We start from the raw sequence: 17,368 nt of genomic DNA, 5'->3' as shown, positions 1-17,368 counted from the left end.
CTTTTTATTTTGTGTGAAGGCCATAAATAAAAAATGCTGGAAGCGAGAAAAGTGAAAGAAACACATCTGCTTCCCTATTGTTTTCTTTTCTCTCGCAATTTCTCACATATTTCTTGTTCAAATTCATGTTAGTCGCACAAAAACATGCAGAGAACACTGCAAATGTTGCTTGAATTAAGGTGTTTCCAGTATTGTTTTGGACAACTATAAGAAACTACCTTTTTTCTCTCCCTTTTTATGGAGATAAAACCTGACCACCTGTAGCTTATAGTAGGCTCCAGCTTATGTGTATGTTTTCTGAACACCGATCAAAGTTGACCACCTTACTGTCAGGTGTTCTCTATAGTGTGGAATTTACAGTAATTTCTCATTCCTTTGCATGGCGCAGTGCTTCTATAAATACATGCCAGCTCCCACATGAGATGGACCCACTGTACTTCATAAGCCTCGCCATGTGGTCTCCATGGTAACCACTTACAGTAGGAGAAACTCAGAAAGTGTGTGTGTGTGTGTGTGTGTGTGTCTAAACTTTGAAGCGTTACGTTTGTTTTTGGACGTCAAACAAAGGGCCAAATGTTTGGCCGCCGTTTCCAAAGAAAGTTTAAATATAGACTCCGGTTCTCATTGGTGGAAAGTTTTCATTTGCTGTTTAAAATGCTTTACATGTGGCCTTGGTTGAATATTAGGTAGTGTACTGGGAGTTTTGCACAATTGTTGATAGGGTATGTTTTGTGGAATTATTTTATAAAACAGATAACCAGCTTTTAAACTTTTTTTCCATTCCCTGTTTTCTCTTTTACACTAAAAAAGCCGTTGTTAAAAATGGTTCCTCAGTCGTTAGCGCTCCCTCCGCATCTACATCAGGAGAAACGGCAGAGACAGTTGCCATGGAGACAGAACCATATTAAAGCAAGATCAAATAAATGTTGATTTTCTTTTTTGGGGTAGGAATGTTGGTGGGCGGAGGGGGTGCAATACATAAGTTGACCTCGTGCTTGACTTGAGTAACTTGAGTAAAACAGATGGATTAAATGAGCTGGGCAAATGCCAACTTCCTCCAACACCATTCGATTTGTATTAGTGTCTTATTTGTTTTCTTTTAAAGTGTTGTTTTAAATGTGTATTTCAGTGGGCTAGTGTTTTGGACGTCACGGTCAAAGAGGTTATTTAGTTTATTTTTAAGTAATGGGTGCTTTATTATTATGTTCAGTAAAGGTGAATACATCCATAAAGATAGTCTTAAAAATGATATATTTTTTTTATAATTGTTGTGGTTCATCTATTTTTGTGATAACCATTTTAGAGAAAAAAATGACTGGGACAATTATGTTAAATGTACTTGCATACGCAAAAAAAATGTTCGTAGATAAGAATTTATTGCATGAGACATTGGAGTGTAAGAGTTGTCATTTCTGCGGCTGTCAATCAATTTTGCTCCCGTCACACTTTTTTTGAAGAAAACTTTTCTCATATGAACTCAGCTGACCTATAAAATTCTGACAGTGAGAAAGTGGAAGGAAAAATAGAGAGGAAAAAAAAGTTGAACAGCATACTGCTCTCTGCCAACATCTCCCAGTGAAACCATACAAAAAAAAAGACAGTTGTGAATAATGAAGAAGACCAACTTGAGTCTTCGATACTCTTAACACACTGCTTTTGTTTGTGCATGTGTTTTTCCACTCTTTTACCTTTTAAAATTCCATCTTCTGTTGTCCACTCTCCACCTGTAAAAGACACCTCACACTTCCAATTCCAATTATCAACCTCATCATAGACTATTTGAAAAGGGTGTCCTCTTCTAACGCAGGTTGAGAAAGGGTGAATTAGTCCGCTCTCTTGTCCCTAACCAATTCCTTAGAGATGAAGTTGGCATTCTAACTAATCTGGGGCAATGCCTATGGCCCCTTGGCTAATTCAACTATCAGCACGATGCCTGGGCGTTTCCCAACCTTTATTAAAGCAAAGCACATATTTTACCTTTGAAATGTGATGGCACACCACCAAGCAACTATGTCAGGAAATTGAATTACTATGCACCAATTGAATTTCTGCCACATAAAGCTCCTTTATGTCTGCCTTTTTGGACCGTAGGTAAGAAGTGGTGGAAGTAAGATGTTCCAAGACAAGCATGTGTGAATGTGGAGGTGTATGGCACAGTCACCATGGTTACTGCTAATGGAAAAGTAGAGGGTCAATGTCAAATTAAAGTCAGCGGCACTGCGGTGGTCCTAGTTAAACTCAGTGCTGGTGTGCTGTCAAACTGCGTCGAACCAATTAAAGAACTGAAACCAGTCGAGGTGACAACTGGTTGTTGGATTTCTCTTCTTTTTTTTGCTCTCTGCTTTAGTGTCTCATCAAAGATACTGTGTCTATATGTATGTTTTGCTATGCACTATCAAGGGTGTTTAGTACGTTGACTGTGAATAAATGGTGGATTTCAAAGATAGTCATAATTGCAAAGTTAAATAATACCATATTGTAGAAACGGTATCTTTTCATTGGTCTATTATTTGTTTGTTGGTTTTTCTGAGTTAATTTAACTTCTAAGTTAATGATTTAAGATTATTTTGTCAAAACAATATGTCCAAATCCAATATTTTATTGTCTATAAGGCACCTACTACCAGATATTGTATGTGTATTCTATATAGAGATTTTACCATGTAGATAAGGGAACAAAGTTTGGCTGACTACAGCCAGCCAGCTCCCCTAAAGAGATGTATTTGGCTGATGCCTCAGTCCCTCTCCTTCCTCGCCTTCCCAACTGTGTGTAAAGGTGACTTCCTCTCAGCAATTCTGGTTGAGAAGACCACTGTGGTGGCAGAGCCAACAATCTGCTACCTGAAGGGCATAAAAACCTTAAAGCGGTAGCAGGTGGTCTCCCCCCCCCCCCCCCCCCCTGGAGGAGGCTTGGAGATATGGCATAAATATGGTTTGACATGCTCACTTTATCCCATTTATCCCTGCTTCAGCGCACCGAAACAGACAGTATGTCTGGGACCAGTGTAGACCTTAAACAACCAGGGGAACCACAAAAAAAGCAAACATCAAGGGCTCTTTTGAAGTTAAATGTAGCCAATGTGCTAATTTCTCTTCTCAGGTGAAGAAGAATAGGAGTGGAGCAGCCGGTGAACATAGCTGGCTGTATTATGGATCGACGATGAAAAATTCATGAGCCTAATTGCGGATGAAAGTATCCTGATCATCACTTGAGTGAATGCAGGTAAAAGGCCTTCCATGCGTATATTGATCTTTGAGCGGAAGGGTAATGGATGTAAGCCTGGTTTAACAACAATAGGTTGACATTTGCATATGTTGGTGAAAGTGGATGTAAGGTCATAACACATAGTGATCAAATATAACACATTCTTTCATTTCGGGGATTTTCATATCTGGATTATGTGTGGCAAAGAAGAAAAAAAGTGTGGATACTAGATGCTGTTCGTTGGCGCCATTTATAGCATTTCATCAAGTGTCAACTCAGGCACAAAAATTAAGGCCACCAACGCAAATGCAATGCCTTGTGTTACACCCCCGTGAGGAATGAGAGATTTATTTTTGACCAATCTCTCATTGCTATCAGCATTTTGCTGCATATTTATACACACACACAGGAGTGCTTTTTATATATCTACCTTTTTAGCTACATTTTCTTTTGTCATTAAACCATTGGCTGCCATTTATCATGATGGACCTCAATTTTAACTGGGAAGTCTGCCAGTGAATGATTAAATTGTTACAATGATGATTCATATAGTTCCAAAATGAATGCCTTTTCCCACAAGAATATTGCACATGGCCATTATTTGTGGAAATGTGTTGATATGGAGTGTTCACCTTAAAAAAAAGAGGAAATCCAGTGTTCTTTCACAAATTAATGGAGTTATTGGAAGCTTGATTGTGATTAAGATTAAAGGTGCATTAAAAGGATCATTAGCAAGTGGAAGTTTTGCACTTTCAATTATAGAGTTAGTAGTTTACTTTAAAAAAACTCACCATTTTTAATTATGCACCATATTTTGCAGGCAGATGGCCTTTTTAGCTGGGAAAGTACATCCACAGATATTTGCATTTTTTTTAATATTGAGTAGCATTATGTAGGCTCTCTTATATGTGAAGTATTTTCCTTCTTGATCAGATAAGATCTTTTTCAATTCAATATACCATTGAACCGAACTTGGATGAATTAATGGAGGAAATTTACTCAATTGCTGAGGGTTGTTTGAAAGTCAGGCTGGTGGAAAAATGTGAGTGTCATGTGGTGTTTGGGCTTTGCGTGTGCTTTGGCGTGCAGCCCCACTTGGACGGCAGACATTGGACCCATCGCAGGTGGGAGCAGAATGGGTATAAACGCCACACTGAAGATGCACCAGACGTGTGTAGTAAATCCATCCACACTTTCCCTTTGGGGCCGGGCTGATATGTGTAAATACCGAAAAAGGCTTTATTCATTGACTCGGTTTGTTTGGCAGGTTTGGACAAGAATTAGTGGGATTTAAGTCAGGAAACAAATATGTGTGATGTGGGTGGAAAGCATTATTTGCTTTCCTATAAAAACCAGTCATATAATTACTGAGAAACGTTTCACTTATCCAGAAAAGACAATTTTTGGAATGCCTAACCAGTACCATTTGTTGATGCATTCTGGTGAAAATAATGCATTTTAAAATAATAGCAGCAGTTAGAGCTTATGAAGAGACAAACATAGCACATCACTAAGTATGTCAAGTTTCTTCAAAGGGAATATGATTTACTTTATTTTAGTTATATATCATGTTCTTTACTGAGAGGAAAGTTGCAGATTATGCTACAGATTTTAACTTAAAGTTAGTTGTCTCTTTTTGTCGATAAGCAGCTGTGTTAGCTTATTTGTATTTGCTCAACCCCCAAAAAAGTCACCACAAAAAAAAAAGGTCATACATAAATAAAATTTCATTCGAGAACCTCATTAACTTTGATTATGGCACACATTCAATGTGGCATTTATTTCGATAAGATTCTGCAATGTCAGAAAATCTCATTTACATCCAGGAAAATTGTAATTACAATCAGTTTTATCAAGTATGGTAGAGTTAGACTGCTTTGCAAAGCCTTCTCCTGCATATCCCAAAGATTCTCAATGGGTTTAAGATCTGGAATCTGAGGAAATAGAAGGTCACGTGGTTTTACGAAACCAATTTTTAGCTTTTACTGCACAAGCCTGTGAGAACAGTGTTAAGGTCTGAGGTTGCTTCAATTGCTCAGGTTTAGGTTCAGCAACAGTGCATACTCAAAGAATTACGTCAGATGACTCACTGAATATAATGAATGATCAAGTAACTGCATCAATGGGTTTTCTGACAATCCCAGGATTGATCTTGCTGGAATTGTGAAAGACTGGCTCAGAAGCCATTTATGTATATACTTATATGTGGAGGTCCAAGTTCAATTAATGCTAGTAGTATGGGTCAAAAGGGGCATTATGTGTAAAAGAAAAAGTGTTTGCCAAATCCAGCAAGATTAGTTGGTGCTTTATTGTGGTGAAACCTATTCCTGGAGTGATGGATTTATGTATAATACTTTTTAAATTTCCAGAATCTGATTTCCCCCCCTGCTGTACTCTTAAAACGCACATGCAGTGACAAACCCATTATTAATAAACATTTTTTAAACATGACAAATCTTTAATAGGTAATTTTCCATGTGGGAGGCAAATTTGTATGCTTTCTAGAGACTGTCAGGTTAAGAGGTAATTTTCCCATATCGAGTTGAAGCCTAAATTGCATCTTCAAGAATAATCTCCCTGCAATTTGTCATTGCGCCAATTTATGTTAGAGTAATATATCACCAGATTAGATTTTTTTTTAATATTGAGAAATCCTCCAGCTTTGTTTGATGCTCATTTTACAGCATTGGCAATCTTCCTTTCATGGTGTTAGGACATGCTTGATGTACTGTGTATACTCCAGTACTGCACGTATCAAAATCGATGGACTGCTGCTGGAATTTGATTATGTCCTTGTTAGAACACTAGGTATTCTCACAAGATCCCACATTTTGTATATCATAGTATTCACAATGTTTTGATTGACATGAAACAGGGGCTGTTTGTTATGATATGGTTTAAAGAAAGTTGTAATGTTTATTGCTGAAGAATAATTGTGCCACCAGGAAAAGTCCCATCCGATATTTTCTTTTGAAAGTGATTCCCATTTCCATATTTCAAATCAATGTTCTAGGTAAAATCTTCAAGATCTTTGCCCTTGCCTATATGCCGATCGTCAAAATACACTGTATTGAGGGTCATTAGGGGACATTGGAGCATTAAGCCTAAACGGCTGATGGACAACAAGTTCAAGGTCACAAACTGTGGTATTTGATATTTGATTTGTAAGGGATCTTGTGGTATGAAGGCTTTATCATTCCCCCCTTTCAGAAGCAAATACTATATAGACCATTTAATAGTAGTTAATCGATAGTTGGGATTAAATGGCTCATGAGCCAATTGCCCTTTGTTACCTCGTGTGATTGAGTTTAAGAGTGTGACAGCATATATTATATGATAGTAGTGCTTTGGCCAATAAATGTGTTTTCTTCTGTACTTCCATATGGCCTTTAGAATGAAATACTAACTTGATAAATGTACATTTACAACATTTATCATAGAGTAACACTCATCAGAATACAATTACATTTATTGTCAATAGTAATGTGTTGGCTTGCTAATGAAACTTCATGTCAGAATGAATTAAACAGAAAGTTTATCAATATGATGGATTCGTACACCCTTTATAAAGTCAGAACTTTCCATTAGGTCCAGTAATTTGTGCATGGACCCAGCTACACGTACAGTTTAAAAGAAAAGCTTGCACATGTTCATTTTATAGGAATCCATTAAAATGATTGGTGAAATTTACTTTTAACTTGAACTGAAAGCATGCCTTGCTCGTTTCAATGGGAATCCAACCTGCAACCTTTTTTCATCATTCTAAGAGATCCCCCTCACGATTGACTCCCACCCTTTCAACTCCACCCGCATCCGTCTAAATACTACACCTCTGTCACAAGCATCATCCTCATCACCATCAGCACCATCATCACCACCATCATCCTCCTCCTCATCATCATCAGTCTTCACGTTGTAGTGCGGACGGCGCATGCGCCCGGCATTGGAATTACCGCACTGGCAAGAATAAGTTGTAGCTCGTCTTGTCTTTTCTACAAGAAGGCTGGGGAAAAAAATACGCCATCAAAAGAGGCGAGCATGGCGGTGTTAAGAAGAAGATGGTGGTTTTGCGTCGGGGTGTTCCCCCTCGTACTGGCCGTGGTTTGCGCGCAGAGGTAAGGATGATCCACTCTTTTTTTTTCTTTCCCTTTTTTAAAATCTTACCGGACCAGCAGTGGAGACTTTTCGCTCCTTGGAATGTTTTGTCACCTTAATCTGTTAATATGTGCGCGTGTATTTGTATGCTCTTCCACAGTGTCGGTGTAAATGATCCGAGCAATATGCCTTTGGTTAAAGAGACAGTGGATAGGCTGTTGAAAGGTTATGATATACGACTGAGGCCAGATTTCGGAGGTAAATGTTTAGTTGTCACTTTCTACGCCAATGCATCGCAATGCAATGGAAATACCCACCAAGGCATGTGCTTGTAGAATGCATGTACACGATATGTAAACACACACGCACACTACTCGTGCATGCTTTGCAAAGAAAAAAAAACATTTGCATTCAACATTGCAACTTTTTCGCCTGGTCCAATGTTTTCCTACTCCTCTTTTTTTGCATGTAAAACACTATTAGCCTTTAAAATCGCGTTGTGGTCGTTATACCACCAAATGGCTGCACCACCGATCTCAATGATTGTTTTTTTTCTTTCTTTTAAAATCCATCCCAGGTGCACCAGTGGGAGTGGGTATGAATATAGACATCGCCAGCATTGACATGGTGTCAGAAGTCAATATGGTAAGTTATTGTACATGCTGGGCTAATTATTCCTGCGTGAATGTTCGCATAAGGGAGGGGGGAGTGGGGGATACCCTCCCAAATTCACAAAGAGGAACCCCCGCACTCTTGTTTTTCTATCAACATTACTTTACTATTTATATGGTTAGGTTTATAGTCCAGATGACAGTATTTCTTGTCTTACCACATTAGGACTTGGACTTGAGATAGACGCGTTAAAAAATAGTGTAATCATACTGTAACATCCCATAATTTAACTAGACTGCAAGGGATATTTGTTCAATGAAAATACAATGTGACTCCTGTGAGTCTAAGAAATAGTTAAGATTATGTGTCACGCTTGGTTTGCCTTGATTGAAGTGTTTTTCCTCCCTTTATTTTTATTTATTGTTACTGGAAACACTGACAGGAGTTATAGTGGGAGATTTTGCTCCATACAAGTGCGCCTCCTACTGTTGTTTTTTAGAAACAGCATTTTTCTTTTTCCTCCACGGAAGGTCACACTCGTATGAAGCTTGTGTGCTGTAGTTTTCATCACTCCCGTTTGATGCTAGTACGTTTTTGTTATTTCTCAACAAATATTTTTTTCTGTTATTATTAGTATTATAATAAGTAAGAAAATGTAGCCCTCCTGTGACATGATTTTGATGCTGGCTGTGATGTGAGTCATGTTTTGTTTTCTTTTGGAATATTTTTGGCAGCAGTGAAAACCTCCCTGAAGGCTTTTGCTCATGTTGTTGTGTTTGTGCACATGCAGACTGTCTGCTTGAGTGGAGAAGTGACGCGAAAAGCAGACGATGCCACATCTATTTCCGACTGGAAGCGTGCACACACACGTGACATATATATATATATATATAAAAAAATATATTCAACCGTGCTGCATGGTTGACCTAGGGATTACGTCAAAGTCCAGCACTAGCATTATATAAATTGCCGTTCAGTATCTTCAACCTAATTATCACATTTACACAACCCATTTTAGTGCAATTACAATTTGCGTTTTTATCACTCGGATGACCACAAGCAATCATCTCGCAAACGTTAAATGAAACTAATTTTAATGTTTGTATTGGATACTTAATGCAGTGGAGCGTGAAATTCAGATCGTAAAGGAGAAGGAGAAGAAATAGGATTTTGGCCTTGTTGTAAAAGAAGTGGAATCAATTATAGAGTACACCACGTGTTGGGTTTTAGTTACTATCAAATCCTAAAGGATGAAGTAGCTATTAACACTTTGTCACAAAAGTTGGTTGAATTACGGATTATTTCCAAAGAACGCAGTTGACGTTCGGGCTTCAAAACATCCCTGGGATGTGAAGCTTGAGAAAGAAGTACAGTAAAATAGTCAATTTGCATCTTAAAGTAGATTTTATACTGCCTTGTGGCATTTAAATAGACATTTTTTTTCAATTATCACTGCGTATCTGTGGTAATTGAAAGAAATGAAATAAAAATAAGAGAGGCCGATTTATTCACATAAGTGTCTTTATTCTACCAGAGAAACTTAAAATAAATGAGCACATTTAAAAACTTTATCCCAAAGTTATTGTCAATGTATTCTATTCTCGTATCAGTCAAATAAATTGTCACAATTTGCATTGAAAAGTGTACAGACCTGCAAAAAAAGTTCATAAAATACAATCACCCTTTTTGCCAACACAATGACACTTCCAAATAATGTCTATAGAAGGACCCAAATAGACAAATTACCGTAGCCAAGAAAAAAAATGACATTCCCCACAGAATGAGAAAGAGTTGAATGTGAATGAAAACGAATATGAGCGTGGTAGAGTTGGAGGTCACATTCATCACCTCGATGTGTGTGAGCGAGTAAGAGATGGAGACACAGAGAGAGAGATAGCGGTGATGCGAATGAGTTGCCATGCAGAAAGCCAAATAGTGTTGGAGGGAAGGTCATGTGCTGCTCCGAGTTCACACTGCATGACTCAGAGGTGCACATGCAAAGAGAGACACACTGTGAATACCAATGTCATGTTAGACTTTTAACCTGAGGCGGGTGGCCTGGCAGTCCAACATAAAGTTGGAATATTCATACTTGTGACATGTGAGAAGCACGCAATTGGCCGTCTATCACTGCTATTTTAGTCTCTGCTCGTGAAGTTCTTTTGATAACAGCTCAGCAAAGGAGATCCCGGATGGGCTGTCTGCTGCGCCTGGACAATAATACATCACCCAGATATATTATTATGGATGTTGGCTGAAAGGCAAAAAGAGATTATTGCTTGCCATATGATAATAAAAGGGTGGGAAGATTGTGAAGCCACTTACTGGCTGTGTAATATCTCATCTGCACCTGAGAGCTTTAAAAATGATATTAAATTGGCCACACTGACTTCATCTTTTTTGACAGGAGAATGAAATGTTGGGTGAGGGGAGCAATCACCACTGATTTTTCTGTCCAGATGATGACTGAAATGAAAATTACATTTATTTTATTTCATTATTTAAGGAAAAACTTTCACAAACTACTTTCACAAACACATTTTGGCCATTTTATATTAGTTAAGATATAAAATAGCAATACATATTATATAATATTTTCTGTTCCTATTCCAATAATCATATCAGTTAGAACAGATTTAGTATAAAAAGTACTGTATACCCACGGCAAAAGATTAAGACCACCATAATGGTTGTAAAGAAAGATTTCCTATTCCTATGCCAGTCCAAGGTGAACTGTGCAAAGTTCTGTTCTTGTCATTTGCATAGATTCTTGTAATTCCAGTTAGCCTTTTGGCATATGCAGTATCATGCACAAAGAGCTAAGGATGTCTACTGAGGTCATTTACCTTCTCCCTGTGCCCCTCAAAGCTTGGCCACCCCCTCTCTGTCGTGGCCTGCAGCAAAGTCAAATGTTTGGATTATGTAACGGACAGAGCAGCGTCTCATCCCAGGTTCATCTAGGACTTGAATTGGTGCTGTAATACACTCAACAGAGATAATAGAATACACGAAGAAAGCCTCTAATGAATTCTCAAAACCACACTTTTATGGGCATTCTAAATATTATTTTCTTTTCTTCTAAATTATGATACAAATTGTCAGACACATTTTACAGTAAATCAAAAATGGATCAATGATATACCATTTTTGAGTTATGTATTTTATCTTTGTCACAGTGCATGCTTCACACTACACGGCCGTTTTATTTTTGGATTGAAAAAATAAGTAATATATTGATAAAAAAAATAATAATCCATAGTGATGGAAGTATAACCGCGAAATTGAACATCTTATTGCCGCATAATCTCTATGTTGCCATTTCATTATCATTGTCCAAATAGAGATATTATTGTATTAGAAGTTCCTTAAATTGTCTTTAGAAAACGACACATAACAGGAAATACTTTTAAAATAGCTGGATATGTATATATCCAGAGAAACAACCAATATTGCAAAAATGTTATTACTTAGTTAAGCAGTTTTTCAGATCCCAACTTCCTGAAGGAGTCCCAGGGTGGCCATTTAATCACAATGAACAGCTTAATGTTACCCCGATGCAAAAAGTACTCATTTATATGATAATGTTCATTTACCAAACCTCAAATGGGTCCGATGTTGTCACAATATGTAGAAAATCTTATTAATAGTCATTTCCATTATGCAAACGCCAATTACTCAGAATCCCTTCTTGATTTAATATGGCCTTCTACTGGTCTCCCATGCATATTTTGAATACATTTCACAGTTTTTTTGACAACATTGTCCTCTGCAGACAGCATCCTTTTTATTGCAAGGTCATATTATATGTACCTCTCGTCAATGCAAAACACTGCAGTGAGGATTTGACTTAGTGCCAATGTGTTTTGAACCAACAACCCGAACTACTGCACCAGAGACAACAAGCAACACATTAATTTGAGATAGAACTTTTATAAGTAATATATAGTATGTCAGTGATGTACCCAATCCGAACATGGGTTCCGAACAGGTTGAAATAACCCTTTCATATGATTATAATGTTGCAATAACTTTGTTGAAATTGAGTAATGCAAATATATATGTGATCGGGATATCCGTAGGATATACTAAGAAAGCCATACACCTCACATAGAAAGAGCTGAGGGGTGAAAACTCGGGGAACTAAGCTGGGAGACTTTCATCTGGTGATCCGCTTATCTCTGTTGAGATGTTGTTTTCACAGTTGGAAACATTCCAGGAGCTGCCTCAGTGAGTGACACCTCACACACTGTCCGTCAATGTACAATCACGACTGCACTATTCTGTCAACAGGTATCACACTGGATTGACTACATTTTGTTTGGCTTTCTTGTGCTTCTGACAAGTGAGTTGCACATAAGGATTTTGTTGCATTTCAAACCATTTGAAGAACTTTTATTGAGAGGCGGACTATGTATTGTATACTTAATGCTCTATTTTATGTTTTGATGCATTTTCAAGTTTAAATATGGATATTGTTGGAAAAGGTCATGTGGTAGTTTTTGGCTAGACTACTGATTCAAATATTTGCAAAATTCTCATTAGATTAAATAAGTCAGTAAATTGACTGCCTGGAAATAGGAAGAAAATTAGAAGCAGCTTTCGATCCTCACCTGTCGTCCCCATTGAAAAAAAGAAATCCATAAATACAGAACAGTTGTCATCAGCAAAGATTTTATGGCTTCATTCAAGGTCCCGAATCAATATTTTCCTTTTTCAAATATGTGCAACCTCTGAATTTTCATCTACGCACTTTTCGCTTCTAGCTGAGTGCAGTAATGATTGCTAGTTATAATGCTTTGCAACAAATGGTCAGTTTATAAGGAGAGAAAGAAAACCAATAATATCTATTTTAAAACTTAAGTACTAAACTATATACATTTCAGGTCAGGTGGTGAGGTGATAAATATGTTTGTTGTTATTTTTCTCGTTACAACCTCTCAACTGTAGTCTGCCTCAAGTATATTTTGCAGTCACAATTTTTGCTCCCTGTGAACTAGTGGTTGCTCTATCTGAGCTGGTCAAAAGAAAAAAAACAGTGTGTCATGGCCCCCACAAGTGAGACTGCAGGTGTTTTTTTTCTTCACAGAATACTTGAAAAGCAAATCAAAATTCTGCGAAAGGAAACAACTTCAAGCAATCGCTCCTTGTAATGTTTGTTTGGAGTCTCCAAAAGGGAAGCCATTCAAATATAGTCAAATATTGCATTTGAGGCTATGTATATATTTTGTTTGAAGCTTAAGGGAAACCTTCAACAACTTTTTTTTATGTCTTCCATCAGTATTTTCCAGTTCATAATCCTTGCCTAACAATCTGTTTGGACCTTGTCCTCGCCTGCCCCGTTCCTCTCTCTCCAACTGGCCTTTTGCTCTACCATTTCTCTCTAAGGACACAAAGAGGGCTTGCAGATGCCCCAATTGACTCTAATAAACTGTATGTCGTCCGTAAAGCTGCACAGCTGCCAACTGACTAACCTAAGCATTCCAGCTTCTGGGTGGGGAGGGAGAACAATAGTGCCTCTAAATTTGATTCACTATTGGAATTGAGCTTTTTCTGAAGCCATCTCCAATTCTTCACTAAATAATGGGAAAGTCAAGAAAATAGCTCCAAGGAGAGGACATTAGACTGCTTCTAAAAGCTTGAGGTCATCTCCTTACGGGAAATGTATTTAGCAAACATGTTGAAAAATGGCGTTATTTTATCCATTCTCTGCACTGTCATATTCATTAGTGTTGATTATATACTGCATTTCTCAATGCATGGACTCATTGTCCATTTTTTTGTTCTATAGCTTTTGTAATTACTGCAATTTTAGGACTAAAAGTGGTATCTTTGAACCATGTGGATTATAGTCTTGTGTGGCTTCTCTATGGGTTTTACAGGCGATTTAAGCTGGATGTCTTTTGCTGTGTATATCCCTCGAGTTTATAGTCCAGTATGTCTAATATTGACACAAAGTCTTCTTGTTTAATGTGTTGGTTGTGGTTTATAGTCAGGTGCGCCTTATTGTCCAAAGTTAAAAGTTGTGCCTGAATCTGTCATTTCTCGCGTCTTTATATTAACTGAATCTGTCAGTCCAGCTGAACGTTATTGGTTTTGCTGATATGGCAGTTTAAAACGTCAGTATTCATGCTAATAGAAACGGGGCAAATGAAACCCCTGCAGAAACCTGTGTGTATGCATGCTGCGGAACTGACTCCATGCGGTGCCGAAGCTGTTTCTGAGACAACGCTTGAATATTAAGGAGTTCGTATTCAGCTGCTGGGGGAACGGGCAATATATGTCACTCAGCTTGGTGGGGGCTGCCATGTTTATTATTAGGCCTCTTTGGAGGAATTGTGCCCTCTGCCAGGCTTCTCATAGCCTGTCGCTGACGGCAAGAGGACAGTGTGGGACAGGAAATTGAAAGCCGCTTGTTGTGGTTGGAGGGCTTTTTCAAGACACTGAAGTGGATGGATGATAGAGTAACATTGGCTAGGGGGCAGAGAGATCACATTTTATACCAGCAGGTTTTAGCGAGTAAAAAAGAAAGGTCATATGACTTTGATTAAAGAGACTCTTCAAGGTCAAGTAAGAATATGGTCATACTACAGTGACATAGTTGGGATTTAGAACCTTTTATGATGTATTAAAATGTGTATACATATTAATGGAAAACAGTTGATACGTATTATATTGCTACTATTGTATCCTGTGCTCTCGATAAATACCTCTTGGTAAAAATCAGCTGGAATAGGTTCAGGAGCACTCCTAGCTCTAAGGAAAAGCATTATAGAAAATTATTGATGAGATTTTTTTCTACTGCAGTTTATCAATACAATGACGTTAAATTGCAACACTAAGGAGATAAGCTATTACATACTGTCTGTGAATACATGAAATAGTAACAGCAAAAAGACCTTTGAGCCTGAAAAGACTTCAAATGACAAAATGACATTTAGACTACCTATGATGCGCTCTAACTCTCATGATTTACGTTCCCCAAAGTGTACAAATAGATACAACACAAGCTCTTGGGGGATTAAGATGATAGACTACACTCTTCATAAGAAATGGGGGAAATGGGACTCAAGAAAATAAATTAAGGTGAGGAGGACAGTGAGAAAAAAAACATTAGAGGGAGGTCACCGCTAGTGCTGAAATTAGATAGTGAAAGTGGCAAACAGTGAAGAATAAATGCCATTTGGATCACAGCTCCTCTGAGCTTTCAGATGCCTTTCATTTACACCCCTTGAAATCTTCTATCATTTTTTAACAAGCCTAGCGTTAAGGGTCTCACCTCAAAAATGGAAAAAAATGAATTTAAAGGTAAGAGGGGGAAAAATCCAACCTAGATGTCCATTTGAAAAATTTCTACCCTTTCCCAAAAGTAGTTTTTGGCAAAAACAGATTCCACTCAGACAAAAAGGGCGAGCATCTAAAGGTCACCTAGATCAATTAAAGCCACTAAAGTGAACAACAAAAAGTGCTTATGAAAAAAATGAACCTTTAGTAGTCAAGAGAGAAACAGTGATGTTCTAAAATGTTTGTGTGAGTCACTGCTTTATTAAAAGATCGCTTCAAAATGCGCTGTTCTGTCCTTCTACAGCCTCAATGTTCTCTCACTGACTCACTTCATATATAAATAAGTAAGTAAATGTTTGTTGCAAGAGGTGTTTTGAGGAAATGTCCCTACGTGCATATGTAAAGGACTTTAAGAGTGCAATGCGATGAGCCAAAAGATGAATGGACGCTTTGGATCGTTTCAAAAGTAACATGTCAGACGGAATACCAGCAAACATTTAGATTTTTTTTTTTCCGTGTAGTTTTTAAGGACTTATTGCTTTTCTCCCGGGATAGAGGAAATGAGGTCAAAAGCAGTAATGTAAGGCTTAGATTGAAGACTTGAAAACAACAAAACACATCACGTATCCTGTGAATAACTTTAATATTAATTCTTGGTATTGTTCTTAATCCAAAAGCAGACATGTGGTGTGGGGGTGGGGATCAGATGTGAAGGACAAACCGTCTGACTTAGACGACCTAAAGTTCAGATAAGGTCAGAGTCAAAGATGAGATTTTTATTTTTCAAATTATATTTTTACTTCAATATATCGATTTTTTATTGTTTTCAAGTTACGAAGTTAGGAAATGTGTGTATTTTTTAATAGATATTGCAAGACATGCCTTTATTGGGAGAGACTCATAACAAGTTCACTGCAAGGCAAGATCCTAAAACCATCCTGTGTGTAGAAATACAGATTTATGATCATACATTTTTCGGTCTAGTAATAATTTATACCACAGATAACATCGTGATTCCATTGTACTTTTTAGTCAAAAAGCTTAGAAACTGCTGTATGTTCATACATTACAGTCGTCCTTTTCATATCATTCTTGCTTACTTTTGGCTTTACGTCCCTCTCGCACTTTCCGCTCACACAGTTTATGTAGTGATGCTCATTATGACTGTTGTTATGACAGCCTCACTTGCACTTCCATGCGCGGGCACACTGTCACGGCAGTCGCTTTGCTAATTTAAAGCCACTTCCTCCCACAACGGGACTAGGCACACAATGCCCGTCTTTTAGGAAAGTTCTTCCACAGAGTTCGTCCTACAAAGCAAGCCACAACTTTCTCTTGTAGATAAGGCTGCAATAAAAGGCTGTGGGGGATGACAATGGAAATATTTCAAACGCTACCACGCTTAAGCAGAACCCCCACTAAACTACAGTGACTGTCAATTGTCTATTTGACAGGATGGCATATTTAAAAGTGGACTGGATGTGGGAGGCAGAATTGTACATTTTGCATAGCAGTTTAAGATGGAACCATGCATTTGGAGACAAGATTCAGAATAGCCTCAATGTCTCTTTTACAACAGTTTCGTAGGGTTTTGGACAAAGAGGAATCATTACAATTATAATATTTTAATGGGTCATTTAACTAAGTGGGGGGAAGAAAGGAGGCTTTAAATTTAGAGACAGATGATGCATGATTCCCCCTAATAATCATCTGATACTTTTAAAAAATCCCTTTACCCACATGTGTTGTATTTCACAGCATGCCAGAATAAGCACTTATATAACAGTCGACTAGAATTGGAAGTGTTGTGAAAGAAACTCATTGGTGTGAATGGGAAGAAAAGAAAGAAAGAAAATAGTTTATCCAAGTCGTTTAAGATATTGTTATCCAGTAATGCACCACACCATGTTTTCATCCAAATTACTCTACCAAATGTGGCCATGAAATCGTGTTTTTAATTTCGAGAGAAAGCTTTTACATAAGCCACGAAAAGTATGACAAAATGTATCAAATTGGAAATGGATAAAAATGGCTCCTGCTACCCAAACGCCCGCGGGCGGAATAGGAGTCCCCAAGGTGCTGTGAAATATCTCATTTGTAACTAGTAGGCATGTTCAAAAATGCATGTTTTTGTTGTCATACCAGCGCAGAAAGTAGGCATGTCACTCATATCAGA

General features: G+C 37.8%; 1 protein-coding gene and 1 long non-coding RNA gene across 2 annotated transcripts in view; both read left to right on the top strand.

The window, feature by feature from the left end:
* LOC144212163 (uncharacterized) overlaps positions 1-3,223 on the top strand; it is a 70,548-nt gene extending 67,325 nt beyond the window's left edge. Inside the window, exon 5 of the long non-coding RNA XR_013329723.1 lies at positions 3,100-3,223. This is a non-coding gene — a long non-coding RNA (uncharacterized LOC144212163). The remainder of the gene's footprint in view (positions 1-3,099) is intronic.
* Positions 3,224-6,999: 3,776 nt separating this feature from the next.
* gabrb2b (gamma-aminobutyric acid type A receptor subunit beta2b) overlaps positions 7,000-17,368 on the top strand; it is a 27,627-nt gene continuing 17,258 nt past the window's right edge. The window contains exons 1-3 of the mRNA XM_077740566.1: positions 7,000-7,319; positions 7,460-7,557; positions 7,877-7,944. Coding sequence (XP_077596692.1) covers positions 7,243-7,319; positions 7,460-7,557; positions 7,877-7,944 — 243 coding nt within the window. The 5' untranslated portion in view covers positions 7,000-7,242. The remainder of the gene's footprint in view (positions 7,320-7,459; positions 7,558-7,876; positions 7,945-17,368) is intronic.

The sequence above is a fragment of the Stigmatopora nigra genome, chromosome 19 (assembly GCF_051989575.1).
Source record: "Stigmatopora nigra isolate UIUO_SnigA chromosome 19, RoL_Snig_1.1, whole genome shotgun sequence".
NCBI classification, from domain to species: Eukaryota; Metazoa; Chordata; class Actinopteri; order Syngnathiformes; family Syngnathidae; genus Stigmatopora; species Stigmatopora nigra.
Note: the sequence above shows the minus strand (reverse complement) of the source record. Positions and strands in the feature narration are given on the sequence as shown.